Source organism: Eutrigla gurnardus, assembly GCF_963514095.1.
Source record: "Eutrigla gurnardus genome assembly, chromosome: 4".
Taxonomy (NCBI): Eukaryota; Metazoa; Chordata; class Actinopteri; order Perciformes; family Triglidae; genus Eutrigla; species Eutrigla gurnardus.
Window position 1 is genome coordinate 24492043 of NC_139918.1, and position 14999 is coordinate 24507041.

The 14999-nt window shown below is 44.9% G+C and overlaps 1 protein-coding gene across 2 annotated transcripts; it reads left to right on the forward strand.

Moving 5' to 3' along the window:
• The first annotated feature begins 5737 nt into the window (after nt 1–5737).
• LOC311012129 (proenkephalin-A-like) lies at nt 5738–8537 on the forward strand. 2 transcript variants are annotated; one of them, XM_084007464.1, is made up of 3 exons: nt 5740–6071; nt 6301–6447; nt 7700–8537. In XM_084007464.1, the coding sequence occupies exons 2-3, from the start codon at nt 6304–6306 to the stop codon at nt 8303–8305; spliced, it is 750 nt and encodes a 249-aa protein (XP_083863590.1). In that variant the 5' UTR covers nt 5740–6071; nt 6301–6303; the 3' UTR covers nt 8306–8537. The 2 variants fall into 2 exon arrangements, with proteins under 2 accessions (XP_083863591.1, XP_083863590.1); XM_084007465.1 differs by lacking the exon at nt 6301–6447 and having other exon boundaries at nt 5738–6071.
• The last annotated feature ends 6462 nt before the right edge of the window (nt 8538–14999 follow it).

A 14999-nucleotide genomic window follows, 5' to 3' on the forward strand; every position in this document is an offset into this window, starting at 1 on the left:
CTTTGGATACAAAATGGACCCAGCAGGTGTTTTTTTGTTGGAACAAGAAGTCGGAGCCTCAGCTGCCTGCAGTCCCTTCCTGGCCTCCAGAGCCCGCTGGGTCGACCCCCTGACTAGTCTCAACCTCCTGCCTGGTCTCAACCTCATGTCTGGTCTGAACCTCCTGTCTGGTCTCAACCTCCTGCCAGGTCTCAACCTCTTGTCTGGTCTCGCCCTCCTGTCTGGTCTTGACCTCTTGTCTGGTCTCAAACTCATGCCTGGTCTCAACCTCCTGTCTGGTCTCGACCTCCTGTCTGGTCTCAACGTCCTGTCTGGTCTCGCCCTCCTGTCTGGTCTGAACCTCCTGTCTGGTCTCAACCTCCTGCCAGGTCTCAACCTCTTGTCTGGTCTCGCCCTCCTGTCTGGTCTTGACCTCTTGTCTGGTCTCAAACTCATGCCTGGTCTCAACCTCCTGTCTGGTCTCAACGTCCTGTCTGGTCTCGCCCTCCTGTCTGGTCTCGACGTCCTGTCTGGTCTCGACCTCCTGTCTGGTCTCAACCTCCTGTCTGGTCTCGACATCCTGTCTGTTCTCAACCTCCTGCCTGGTCTCAAACTCATGTCTGGTCTGAACCTCCTGTCTGGTCTCAACCTCCTGCCAGGTCTCAACCTCTTGTCTGGTCTCAACCTCTTGTCTGGTCTCGCCCTCCTGTCTGGTCTTGACCTCTTGTCTGGTCTCAAACTCATGCCTGGTCTCAACCTCCTGTTTGGTCTCGACCTCCTGTCTGGTCTCAACGTCCTGTCTGGTCTCGACGTCCTGTCTGGTCTCGACCTCCTGTCTGGTCTCGACCTCCTGTCTGTTCTCGACGTCCTGTCTGGTCTCGACCTCCTGTCTGGTCTCAACGTCCTGTCTGGTCTCGCCCTCCTGTCTGTTCTCGACGTCCTGTCTGGTCTCGACCTCCTGTCTGGTCTCAACGTCCTGTCTGGTCTCAACCTCCTGTCTGGTCTCAACCTCCTGTCTGGTCTCGACGTCCTGTCTGGTCTCAACCTCCTGCCTGGTCTCAAACTCATGTCTGGTCTGAACCTCCTGTCTGGTCTCAACCTCCTGCCAGGTCTCAACCTCTTGTCTGGTCTCAACCTCTTGTCTGGTCTCGCCCTCCTGTCTGGTCTTGACCTCTTGTCTGGTCTCAAACTCATGCCTGGTCTCAACCTCCTGTTTGGTCTCGACCTCCTGTCTGGTCTCAACGTCCTGTCTGGTCTCGACGTCCTGTCTGGTCTCGACCTCCTGTCTGGTCTCGACGTCCTGTCTGGTCTCGACCTCCTGTCTGGTCTCAACCTCCTGTCTGTTCTCGACGTCCTGTCTGGTCTCGTGCTCCTGTCTGGTCTCAACGTCCTGTCTGGTCTCGACCTCCTCTCTGGTCTCAACCTCCTGCCTGGTCTTGCCCTCCTGTCTGGTCTCTCGACCTCCTGCCCCCCCCATCCAACCGCTGATCTATTCTCCATTATCTCAGCGATGTTAATTTATCGTAACGGACCGTTTAGGAAAGTAACTACGAACAATCGTGTTAACGCCACCGTGGACAATAAGTGAACCGTGATCCGACAAAGCAACACTTGGGCAATGTTGACTCAGCAGCGAGTTGCACTCAGATGCATTAATCTCTGGGAAAAACAGCAAATAAATATTTTAACAATCCTGTCAGACTGTTAGTTTAATGTTCCTGTGGTGGCTAACGGCCGAGTCTGTCTCTCTCTCTGTATGTGTGTGTGTGTGTGTGTGTGTGTGACACCAGATTAAGTATTCATCAGCTGGCTGTTAGCATCTCTCCTGGTTGCTCGTCTTCATCGGCAAACAACACGACTATCATTTCTCCGTTGATTCGCAAAACAAAACAACTCTGTTTGTCAGACAACGTTTATCGGCGTTTATCGGCGTTTAATGGCGTTCATCGGCGTCTGCTGCCAGAGCAGATAACCGTCCGTCACCCGGATACAAACAAGTGGCACCCGGCCTGGGTTCAAACCCACCAGGCAAATGACTTGACGGGGAAACCATGTTTTATGTGCACGATGAATTATTAAAAACCTCACAAACAAACACAGAATCTCTCTGAGACGGCGCTCTCGTATCTGTGGCTCTGCATCGTTTTAATAATGCAATTATGAATCTGCAGCCAGACACACCGAATCACTCTGCCGGTTTCATGTTCATTTGTTCTGTCGCTCAGCGAGAAACAACGTCAACACAAAGTTAATTATGAACAACGAGCGACGATGAAAACGTGATATTAGTGACGATCCGTCACTCTTCTGTCTGAATGCTGATCACGAACTAACGAGGAAGTCCGGCCCTCAGACGCTGAATTCAAAAGAATAATTCACCAAATACAAATGTTGTCTTGGTGCGCTGCTGTTTATTGATTTATTTGGTTTATTTCATATTTTTGTTATTTTTTTATTATTATGATTATTATTAATTTGTATTTCTATTTTTATGTTTGTGTGTGTGTGTGTGTGTGTGTGGTCTGATTGTTTGTTGTATTTTAGGTTTGAAAATGGAAAATAAAACTAAACTAAAAATAAATAAATGTGTATTTATACGTGAACATGGAGAAGGAAATTTAGACTGCGACACACGGGAGAAAATCCTTCAGGGCTGATCTTCTTTGTTCTCCGATTTCACACACACACACACACACACACACACACACACACACACACACACACACACACACACACACACACGCACACACACACACACACACACACAAACACACAGCTCATGACTGAAGGTTAATCTCTGTTGTTCCTGTTAAATAAGTGGCGGGAACAAACATGTGAGCATAACGCCTTCTGTTAATTAAAAAGTCTTTGTTCTACCTGCGCTAACGATAAAAGCTATCTGTGTCGGGAAGATAAAGTGTGTGTCTGTGTGTGTGTCTGTGTGTGAGACATGTTTATATTAGAGAGAACATAGTGATAGGAAATGTTATATACGGAGTCGTGAGCCGGTCCAGCATCCTTCTTGTATTCTGTCCTTCATCGCATGTTTATAGTCACTTTTTGTCAAACGGATCTTTTATTTCTATTATTTTTTACAAAATAAAATGTATAAAATGCTGAGTAATGAATGAACTTCCATATAAGGAGGCATTTGCTTCATTATACAGTCTTTGAAATCAAACACCTTAAGATGGAAGTACAAAGGTTTAGTCTTAACATTTAAATCAAATGGAGCTTAACGAGGTCATGTGATCTGCAATTAAGCATATCAACTACATGGTCCAGACACAAGGTTTCACTTCTATTTACTCCAATCACGTGTGAATCCATGTCTGTGCTTTTATATGACATGTATGTTGTAGTTTGGGAGGACTACAACTCGAATGGTGGTGACTTCGTTTAGTGGAGGTTTCCCAGAGTTCCTGGCAGGATGTGAATGACAGCTGAACCACAGAAATCCGTCTGATGAGTCTTTATTGTCCCTCGAGGAGGAAATTTGTTTCCACTGAAGCGTCTGATCCAGAGACAAGAACCAAGAACCAAGAAACAGAAACAAGAAACCAGAAACAAGAAAGAGAAACAAGAAACCAGAAACAAGAAAGAGAAACAAGAACCAAGAAACAAGAACCAAGAAACAAGAAACAGAACCAAGAACCAAGAACCAAGAAACAGAAACAAGAAACCAGAAACAAGAAAGAGAAACAAGAACAAGAAACAAGAACCAAGAAACAGAAACAAGAAACAAGCAAACAGAACCAAGAACCATGAACCAAGAAACAGAAACAAGAAACCAGAAACAAGAACCAAGAAACAAGAAACAGAACCAAGAACCAAGAACCAAGAAACAGAAACAAGAAACCAGAAACAAGAACCAAGAAACAGGAAACAGAACCAAGAACCAAGAACCAAGAAACAGAAACAAGAAACCAGAAACAAGAAAGAGAAACAAGAACAAGAAACAAGAACCAAGAAACAGAAACAAGAAACAAGCAAACAGAACCAAGAACCATGAACCAAGAAACAGAAACAAGAAACCAGAAACAAGAACCAAGAAACAAGAAACAGAACCAAGAACCAAGAACCAAGAAACAGAAACAAGAAACCAGAAACAAGAACCAAGAAACAGGAAACAGAACCAAGAACCAAGAACCAAGAAACAGAAACAAGAAACCAGAAACAAGAAAGAGAAACAAGAACCAAGAAACAAGAACCAAGAAACAGAAACAAGAAACAAGAAACAAGAAACAGAACCAAGAACCATGAACCATGAACCAAGAAACAGAAACAAGAAACCAGAAACAAGAACCAAGAACCAAGAACCAAGAAACAGAACCAAGAAACAAGAAACAGAACCAAGAACCAAGAAACAGAACCAAGAAACAGAACCAAGAATCAAGAACCAAGAAACAGAAACAAGAAACCAGAAACAAGAAAGAGAAACAAGAACCAAGAAACAAGAACCAAGAACCAAGAACCAAGAACCAAGAACCAAGAACCAAGAAACAGAACCAAGAACCAAGAAACAGAAACAAGAAACAGAAACAAGAACCAAGAACCAAGATGACTTAAAAAAACCCTTACCTATAGCACTCTGATCATAGCAGTGTTGCTCTGAAGGTATGTTTTGCTGAACAGCTTCTACTTTACTCAGACGAGGATCTAACACTTGTTCTATTTTTAACTCTTACTTTATCGGCAATGATATGTTGTGGTTTCTTTGTTTCCTTCTTTTGACAAATGCACTTATTGTAAGTCGCTTTGGACAAAAGCTTCTGCTAAATGACCTCAGACCTCAATGATTTCAGTACTAGCCCGCAGCTGTAGTAGAGGAGCGAAGTGCTCGCTTCGCTCTTTGTCTCTTTCTTTTGACAAATATACTTATTGTAAGTCGCTTTGGACAAAAGCATCCGAAATGCCCTAAATGTAATGTAAATGAACCAAGAACCAAGAACCAGAAACACGAAGGGTACTACTAAAGGAAAGCAGAAGGCCGAGGAGTGGTTTCAGATGTGGATCAGGTCTTTGTGGTCCACGTTGCAGCTCTCAGTCCGGGTCTGGACCGGGTTTCGGTTGATTGGTTTCTATTAAAGGATGGAACGACTTCGACTGGAAATAGAAACCCACACATAGCTTTGAAAACGTGGATTTCTGTCTAATGGAACTGGATTTATGATTATGGAGCGGCACATTTCCTTGTCACAGACATGAAAACATTTCTACGGGTCGGGTTCAGACTTCAGACTCACTGACATCATCACACATGAACGACTCATCACAATCACACACAACGGAGAACCACAATCATCATACATGGTCGCTGCTGCTGCCGGAGAGCGTTATGGGATGTTAATAAAGCTACGTGTGCATCACACACACACACACACACACACACACACACACACACACACACACACTCACACTCACCTTTTGGGGACATTACATTGACTTACATTAATTCCCTGGAGACCACCAGTCTGTCCCCGACCCCCACCCTCCCTCAGACCAAGTCTGCACCCTAAATGTGGTCCCAAAATACGGTATCAGTGTGTGTCCCCACATTGCCGGTAAAACAGACAAACACAAAGCTATATTCTGGCGGAGCGACGTTTATTACGCACGAAGTGTGGCATAAGTCTGGCGCGCGCGTATGGTAAAAAAAAAAAAAAGGGGGGGGGGGGGGGGGGGGCGTCACATGACGTAGGCGCACAAACTACTTAAACAAGCCGCGGAGCTGAGCCGCAGAAGTCCACCAGAGCCTCACGAGACTTTCACCGTTTGGTTTTTTGGCTCCCGGTGTCTGGAACCCGAACCCGAACCCGGCCCGGTACCCGAGAGATAGACAGAGAGAGAGAGAGAGAGAGAGAGAGAGAGAGAGAGAGAGAGAGAGAGCGCTGTGTGTGTGTTTGTGCTGATTGGCTGAACCGTCGCCGCTCTGCCCACCGCGTGCACCACGGGGAACCCCGCGCGCGCATATATATATTGGGTGCACTTCACCGGGCTCGCGCCACTCAACAGTTTCCCCCACCGCGCCGTGCACGCGCGGACGAGGAAAAGCTCGGAACAGCTGAAGTATCGTTTAAAATACCACAGAGGTAAGTACTAACTACTTCATGTACAAGTACTACTACTATAAGTACTACTACGACTACTACTACTACTACTATTACTACTTTAATGGCATGCTAAATGTAATAAAATGATTATTCTAACAGGCTGTTTGTAGTAATATTACTAATATCAGCTTCACTGTGTGTGTGTGTGTGTGTGTGTGTGTGTGTGTGTGTGTGTGTGTGTGTGCGTGCGCGTGTGTTTGCCTTGCAGTCTATGGCTACCCCCGCACACAGCAGCTGCGTGTGGATGCTGCTTCTGGGCGCGTGCGTGTCGCTGGTGGCGGGCACGGAGTGCGGGAAGGAGTGCGCGCTGTGCGTTTACCGCCTGCTGGGACAGCAGTCCGGTTTCCCCTCCCCGGTAAAGTCACCGTGTCTCATCATTATTACCGTAATTAGCCGACTGTTACCACGATCGGTGACGTCACGGAGGCGCTCCGGGAGCCTCGGCTTTGTTTCACCATGAAATCAATTAAAAAAAGAAGCCAGAGAGGTCTGGTTCCCGCTGCTGGACTCACATAGGATTCTATTAGAATACGTTTAAATAATTAATTATATGAAGCAAAGTAGAGAAAACATTTAGAAAATACCTATTTTATTTATTCTACTCCGACTTCAAAGCCTTGAAACTGTCTAATACTTGTGTGATCACCTTTGTATCTTTTTTTTTAGTGATGTGAAGTCATTTAACGAGCAGATTCAAATTAAAATCACAAAAATCAATCAACTTCAAATGAATTTACTCCGATATAAATGAACAGAAATGAATTTTATATTATTACTTTATTGGCACCTAATTTTCTAAAATGACCGCAACGTAAGTGTGTAATTAAACTGGACATGTAGTTATTTGTTATTTCCTTCTTTATGCTATGATGACTTCCTATCACGGCCACCAGAGGGGGCAGCTGACAAAGGAGAGACATAGGGGTAAAACGCCCCCCCAGCCCCTCAGGTGCTGATATGTCCTCAATTCAATTTTCCTGTTCATTAATTCTTTCTTCATAAGCCAGCGGCACTGAAAGCTCAGCAAGAATCCTCCTCCATGCCGTCAAATAAGTGAAATCCAATGACGCATATGAGCCCGACCCCCCCCCCCCCCCCAGGGCTCAGCAGATTCACTCTGATTGGCCTCCTGCCACCGGGGTTACATGGACTCACACCGTTAACGGAGGTCTGGGATCAGTGGGGGGGAAATAGTGGTTTCCAAGTTGTTAAGAGAGAAAGTGAGAGATTACCCAGAATGCATCTGCTGTAATCGCTCTTCTTCTCTGGCCTTTGTTTTCGTCGGCTCCTCTTCATCAATGTTGGAGCACAATGAACACAAGATGGCCGAGCTCTCTCTGTAGTATAATAGAATACAAGTAAAAAAACATTCAGTTCGGTTTCCTCCGGTTCTAGAAAGTGAAGCCGACACTGAAGTGCCTTAAAGCTGCATTATCCCTGCTGGCCACCAGGGGGCGACTCCTCTCTGGTTGCATAGAAGTCTATGAGAAAAAATGGTCCTACTTCTCTCTGCTGGCCACCAGGGGGCGACTCCTCTCTGGTTGTATAGAAGTCTATGAGAAAATGGCCCTATTTCTCTCTGATGATCACTTTTTTGTTTTTTCCAGATGTGCTCACTCGAGTGCGATGGCGGTCTGGACAGCCAGAAGCTCCGTCTCTGCCGGGACTTCCTGTTGGAGGAGGAGAACCACCTCCCTCTGAACGCCGACCCCCGTCAACAGCAGGAGCAGGAAGCAGTGGACGCCGTGGCGGCGGACGACGAGGACGCCACGTCACCGGAACACCTTCTGGCCAAGAAGTACGGCGGCTTCATGAAGCGCTACGGCGGCTTCATGTCCCGCCGCTCCTCCTCCCAGGAGGGTCTGCTGGAGGATCCTGGGAACCAGGACCAGGAAGAAAGCGCTCGCCTGGAGATCCTAAAATTCCTTAATTCGGCGGCTGAGCACGGCGGCAGCGAGGGCGGCGGTGGTCAGGGTGGAGAAGCGGCGAAGAGGTATGGAGGCTTCATGCGTCGGGGTGAAGGCGGGGCGCTGCAGGGCGATCTGCTGGAGGCGGTCCTCGGCCGCGGCCTCAAGAAGCGCTACGGCGGGTTCATGCGGCGGGTGGGTCGACCCGAGTGGCTGGTGGACGGCAGCAAGACCGGCGGCGTGTTGAAACGCGCCTGGGAGACCGGCAGCGAGCTACAGAAGAGGTATGGGGGCTTCATGGACTAGAACCCACAGTTATGACCCCCCCACCAACCGATCACCTTCATCTGGACTCATTGGTGTCTGAATCCCCCCCTGCTGCTTCGTAGAACGTGCCGCCGCCCACTCCATCGGTCCCGTTGCTCCTGTGATGATAAAAGAAAAAGACAAACGTTGTTCAGATGTGCACAAATCATTTTTTGGTCTGTTTTCTGTTTTTTTCCTGATATTATTTATTAAAAGAATCTGTTGATTGAGGCGAGTTGGTCGAGTGTGTGATTATGAAACCTCGTACGAGGGTCTATGATTCAGACGCGGGGGCTCCGAGGAAAACATGCAACACAACACACAAGAGGTTATGAAATAGAGGTTTGTTTGTTCCATAAAAGTGCTCAAAAAGAATAGAAATGTTATGGAAATGCAGCAACTACCACAGACGTTAAGTTATTAGACGGGAACTCAGAACGAGATACTTAACGTCACATCATGTTGTATTTCCAGCCTTAAAGCTGTCATAATCAATATTTCTAACAATATAACACGTGCAAACAATGAGCAGCAGCAAACAGATGTTACTGGCGCCAGACCTAGGGGTATCTGGGCAGGTAAAAAGCCCACAGGCTGGGTTGCACTGTGGGTTAAAGGAATTGGAGAGCAACAAAAGTTATGTCTATCTCAAGCGAACAGCGTTTATTTTCTTTCCTTGAGTCAAAATATCTGAATATCATTATAGCAAATATCAACAATAATAATACTGTAAATGGCAGTGGAATATAATGAAAACAATAAATACACAAATAGACCAATAATATATATCCTACACAATACATCTCATACATAACAGAACCCTTTCAATAGAGAAGATCATGAAACTCACAGCAGTATAAATACAGAATAAATATCATAGTATAATTGATTAACAATATGCTTCAAAGTGGCACTCCATACCTATATATATACACATACAAAGGCTACTTGGCTATGTTCTCTGTAGAATAGAATAGAATGCTAAAATAGAACATCATGTCTTGTGTTTACATGCACGCGCAAACCAACTGACGACACTGACGGCAGTTGGCGTTCACATGCACACACACGAACTGACGACACTGACGGCAATAACTGCTACATTGACAGTGTCTGACTAATGAAACAGATATGAGTCTACACAGAGCACTGGTTAGACAAACAAAATGATATATAGTACAGGGAAACTTCACATACACTTTACATACACTTAAACACTAAAATGCTGACGTTCACTCGACCTTCACTGAGGGTGGCTGGCTAACTACAAGTAGCTTCTGTTAGCTCGCTAGCAACAACATCTAAAACACCTTAAAATCAAATTTGTAAGCACCACAGAGTTCTCTAACCATTACAATAGCAAACGTATTGCTTATAGATTTATTTGATATATTAATCACAGTTAAAATAGTTAAAAAACATACCTGTGGGTTAAAGGAATTTGGAGAGCAACAAAAGTTATGTCTTTCTCAAGCAAACAGCGTTTATTTTCTGAGTGCTCGAGCATGGTCTCCATAACACCCACTATGGTGCAACAGCACAACAGTGCCATCTAGTGGCATGAAATACAATAGTAGTTGATACCATTAGGTTAGATGTAATAAAACAAAACAAAAAATGGGATGGGGTAACTGTTTTACAAAACAAGCCATTTTCTATACCTCCAACACAGACACCGCTAGCTGGTGGAGGTGGTGGAGACCAAACTCAGAGGGGAAAGAGAGAATACATGACGAAAACTCAAGCATAGCATTTATATTAGCAGAAATGTAATACTCATACTTCATGTCGACAGGGCTCCAGAGACCTTCCCGTGTTACGTATCCTTAAGGCCAAGGAGGGAAGTAACCAAGTACAAATACTTTGTAACTGTACTTAGTAGTATTTTCAGGTATCTGTACTTTACTTGAGTATTTATTTTCCTGACAACATTGTACTTTTCCTCTCAACACATTAAAACTAATATGTACTTTCTCCTCCTCATATTTTCAAAACAGGCTTGTTACTTTTGTTTTAATGTATTTGAGGGGGATTATGAATTATTAATATTACAAGAGATTCAGTAAGTCTTAAAAACATCCAGTAGAAAAAAAACCTTCATACTTCATACCCAGGGATACTTATACTTTGAGGTCATTTCAGTAGTGGGTCATGCTATGTAGAGTCGAGGTGAAGTCTGAACAGGTGAGTCTTGAGCCTTTCTCGGAAGATGGCAAATTACTCTGCTGTCCTGACATTGGTCGAGAGTTCGTTCCACCACTGAGGACCAGAACAGAGAAGAGTCTGAACTTTGCTGAGCGACATTTTTTGATTTCAGCGATGGTGGTACCAGCCGGCCAGCTGAAGTAGAGGAGCGAAGTGCTTGCTTCGGGGGGTGGGGTTTGACCAGTGTTTGAAGGTAGATGGGTGCCGTTCCATTGATGGCCTTTAAGGCCAGTGTCATCATCTTGAATTGGATGCGTGCTGCAACAGGGAGCCAGTGGAGGTCACGGAGGAGGGGGGTCACATGGGAGAATTTGGGTAGATTGAAGACAAGGCGTGCTGCAGCATTCTGGATACGCTGCAATGGTTTAATCGCAGAGGCCGGGAGTCCGGCCAGGAGAAAGTTGCAGAGCAAATCTGCAGGATCGGACAACAGCAGTGATGTTAGGGGTGCAGGATAATTGGTCATCGAGGATTGACTCCTCTGCAACATGCAAGTGTGAACTGCTACTCGAGAGTCGCTCATGACCACAACAGCCTGCCATTTCCTCTGTGCATGCTCGAAGACGATAAAGGAGAAGCGAGCTAAAATTGTTTTGTGCCCGACCTACACAGTAAGAAATAACCAACCAACACCTGCCTGCACGAAGTTGAGGAAATGGGTCACCTGACCTTGACAGCAGAACGGGGTTGCACCTATTCGTGTAGGGACGGTTATAAAAACATCTCTGCACATTCTCCATCTTTGCACTCTCCTGCAGACTGTCTTACACTCTGTGTGACTTGTGCCTTTGAAGCTTCAAATAAAGTACACAGACAATTGTTGTGTTCGAAGTAACTTTATTTCCTTATCCGACGGAGCTGTGTTAACAACAGGGTGGTTAAAAAGAATTACCACGACAAGTGTCAGAGGTTGGGGGAAAAGAGAGGAATAGCTGGGTGTCATCTGCGTAACAATGGTAGGAGAATCCATGCGATGTAATTACAGAGCCTAGTGATCTGGTGTATAGTGAGAAGAGAAGCGGTCCTAAAACAGAGCCTTGAGGGACACCCGTGTCTAGAGAACAGGGTTTGGACATAGAGCCATTCCATGTGACCTGAAAGGTTGCGATTTGTCAGGTACCTACACATCTACACACCTACATATACACACACATCTACACGTACACACACCGACAAGTATACACACCTACACATCTACACACCTACATATACACACATCTACACATACACACATCTACACGTACACACATCTACACGTACACACACCGACAAGTATACACACCTACACATCTACACACCTACATATACACACATCTACACATACACACATCTACACGTACACACACCTACACACCTATATATACACACATCTACCGTACACACATCTACACGTACACACACCGACACGTATACACACCTACACACACCGACACTTATACACACCTACACATCTACACACCTACATATACACACATCTACCGTACACACATCTACACGTACACACACCGACACGTACACACACCGACACATCTACACCTACACACAAACACACCTACACTCCCACACATCAAACGCTCTTCCTGGGTCCTGGTCCTGGGTCCTGGTTCTCTGAGCATGTGGTCTACGTCAGGCTGCTGATTCAAAACCACCTGCGCCCTGAGACTCTGCCCCCTGGGATCCAGGCTCCGTTCCTCCTCGACCCCCCGAACCCTTTCTGCCCTCATGAATTAATGCATTTGTTTTTATTAGTGTTTACCCCCCCCCCCCTCAAGATATTACACATATTTATCACCAAATCTTCAGATAATAAACAGATTTCCTGCAGCTCTTCATCTACTGAACTTTTGATTAAACAGCCTGAACTCCAGTTTGCATTCAACGCTTCATCACCACCAAGTTTCTGAGCGTGCACGTAACCATGGTAACTGCTGCATGCATGTGCACGTGTCAGAGGAGACGCTCACGTTGATTATTATTATCTTATTATTGTGATCAACATGAGAATGATTAATTACAATAAAACAGATGATTGTTTATTTCTGGTCTGAATAACTTCCTGCTGCTTGTCTGTATGATCTACATCTATGATATCGATGATCTAGATCTATGATGTCATCATAGAAAAGACTTGTTTCCTGTCGTCACCAGCTTTGAATTTGTTTTTCACTACGTGAGAGAAGAAGCATTGATGTGTGTGTTATTTATGGATTATTGATCTTGTATCTGTGACTTCTCCGTGAAGCAGAGATCCGTTCGTCCCTCGTAGACGAGGATCACGTCCACCATGACTTCCTGCGTCTTCTCCTCTGATAGAAGATCATTTATTCCTTTGAGTTGATTATTACTGAAATGAGAGACGTTTCCTTCACAGCCGCTCGCCTCTGATTTGATTATCTGAAACACGCACATAAATGAGGTGAAAAATGTCGTCTGTTTGGAGGAAACGGATCTCACGATAAATATCAGGTGGTTTTTGATGGTTATTAAAACTTTCACAAGAGAGAGAGAGAGAGAGTCACATGACACATGGATGATGTTCCTTTGAGGCGTCTCCTCTTCTTGTTTCCTTCATGGTTAAATGTGTCTTCGTGGACCCCCAGAACCCTAGACCAGGGGCATGCTGGACCCGGTGGGCCGCAACATAATCAATGGCTCATTTAAAGAACATTGATTGATGAAGGATGCAAGTGAAAGAGTGTGTTGTTGTTCGTGGTGAGTGGAGCCCCCGGTGGTCAAACTCTGCATGACAGTCGGGAACAAGGAGCCGCCGTCTTCACACAGGCCGCCTTGTAGCTGTGGGGGGGGGCAGAGGAAGACCACGTAGACCACACATCCTGGTCTCGTGGAAGTAATATTAGTCGGCACCACGAGACAATCAGCGTGGCAGTTCAAGCACCGATAGAAAGCTATGCTGGTCCTGGATCAGGTCTCATTGATGTCATGGTGATGGTCTGGGATCAACTAGAACCTCTTGTTGTTGGGATACAGACGTCTGACGTCTGAGACGGTAACCTTCAATGACCAAACACCAACAAGCGTCCAGATTATCAGACGAGCTGCTGCTTCTTATCTTCCTCCTCGTAGACAAGACACAGATCAAGGACACATGGTCCTTAAAGCTGCATCCTCTCTGCTTCCTCTCTGCTGGCCACCAGGGGGCGACTCCTCTCTGGTTGTACAGAAGTCTATGAGAAAATGGTCCTACTTCTCTCTTGATGTATTATCTCAGTAAACATTGTAAACATGAGTTTATGTCTCAATCTCTAGTTTTAAGTCTTCTTCAATCCAGCTTGATCTTCATTTAGTAGTAGAAGAAGAAGAAGAAGAACACCTTGTTAGCTTGAAGAAGAAGGACTTCTCTCTCTACGTATCATTAAACTCTTTTACCTTCACTTCTCTTTGATTGAACATTTAATAAGAAGTCATATTGGCGACGCCGGCTGATACCATCAATCCTGACGCTCCGCCCTGATGCATGATGGGAATTAATATTCACTTTAATGATGACAATTAATCTCTCACACGACCTCCAGATGTTCTGAACGGATTGATTTATAAGATACGTTCAGACTCTATCAACAGATGTAAGAAGATGAGGTGTGTGTGTGCGTGTGTGTGTGCGCAACATTTTTTACTTCATTATTATACAATATGAAGATACAGATTTTCCTACAAAGACGCCACTATTGAGATTTATACAGCACTATTTTCTGATTTATGTTGATATCTATATTCCTTCTGTAAAACCCTGTGACAATAATATGTCACCAAAATAAAAGACCTATTCACACATCATCACATAGAAGAAGGTACATGTAGATGTTGAAGTCCCAGATCCACCAGGAAACCAGACCCCGCCCTGATTTAATATCAATAACCAGATGAAAAGGATGCTGAAATAACTCCATCATGATCAATAAAAAGTGTGAAGTCTGGTCTGTCCATCTGTCTTACTACTTTTAAAATACTGGTTTTCTGAATGGAGGTTGATGGGTGCTAGGCTATGTGTCTGTGGCAGGTATTTACCTAAATGAGTCATCACTGCCTCGGAGCGTCATTGTAATAGTTGAAGGGTCTTTCTTTGCACTGAGTTCTTGTATTGTATTGAGTCCTGCACCTGATCCTTGATCCTCCAGCATAAACCCGCCCCGCCTTGTCTCATTTTCAGTCAGTTCATCGAGTTCATGTCTCCTCAGTTGTATTTTAAGTCGAGTTTAGATTGTTTGGCCTCTTAAAGGATTTATTAGTTAATTAAATTATTATTATTTTCACTCACTGCAGGTTTTGAAATTTTGGGTAAAAAAAAGAAACCTAAGTCTTGAAACTAGAGATTGAGACCATAAACTCATGTTTTCAATGTTTACTGAGATAATACATCAAGAGAGAAGTAGGACCATTTTCTAATAGACTTCTATACAACCAGAGGAGTCGCCCCCTGGGGGCCAGCAGAGAGAAAGACAGTTTAAGGACCTGCAGCGTTATTGAAAAA

Bases quoted from the DNA above. Each gene is read 5' to 3' on its own strand.
- LOC311012129 (XM_084007464.1), top strand. From the start codon at position 6,304: ATGGCTACCCCCGCACACAGCAGCTGCGTGTGGATGCTGCTTCTGGGC. The intron at 6,448-7,699 runs GTAAAGTCACCG...TGTTTTTTCCAG, and splicing joins AGTCCGGTTTCCCCTCCCCG to ATGTGCTCACTCGAGTGCGA.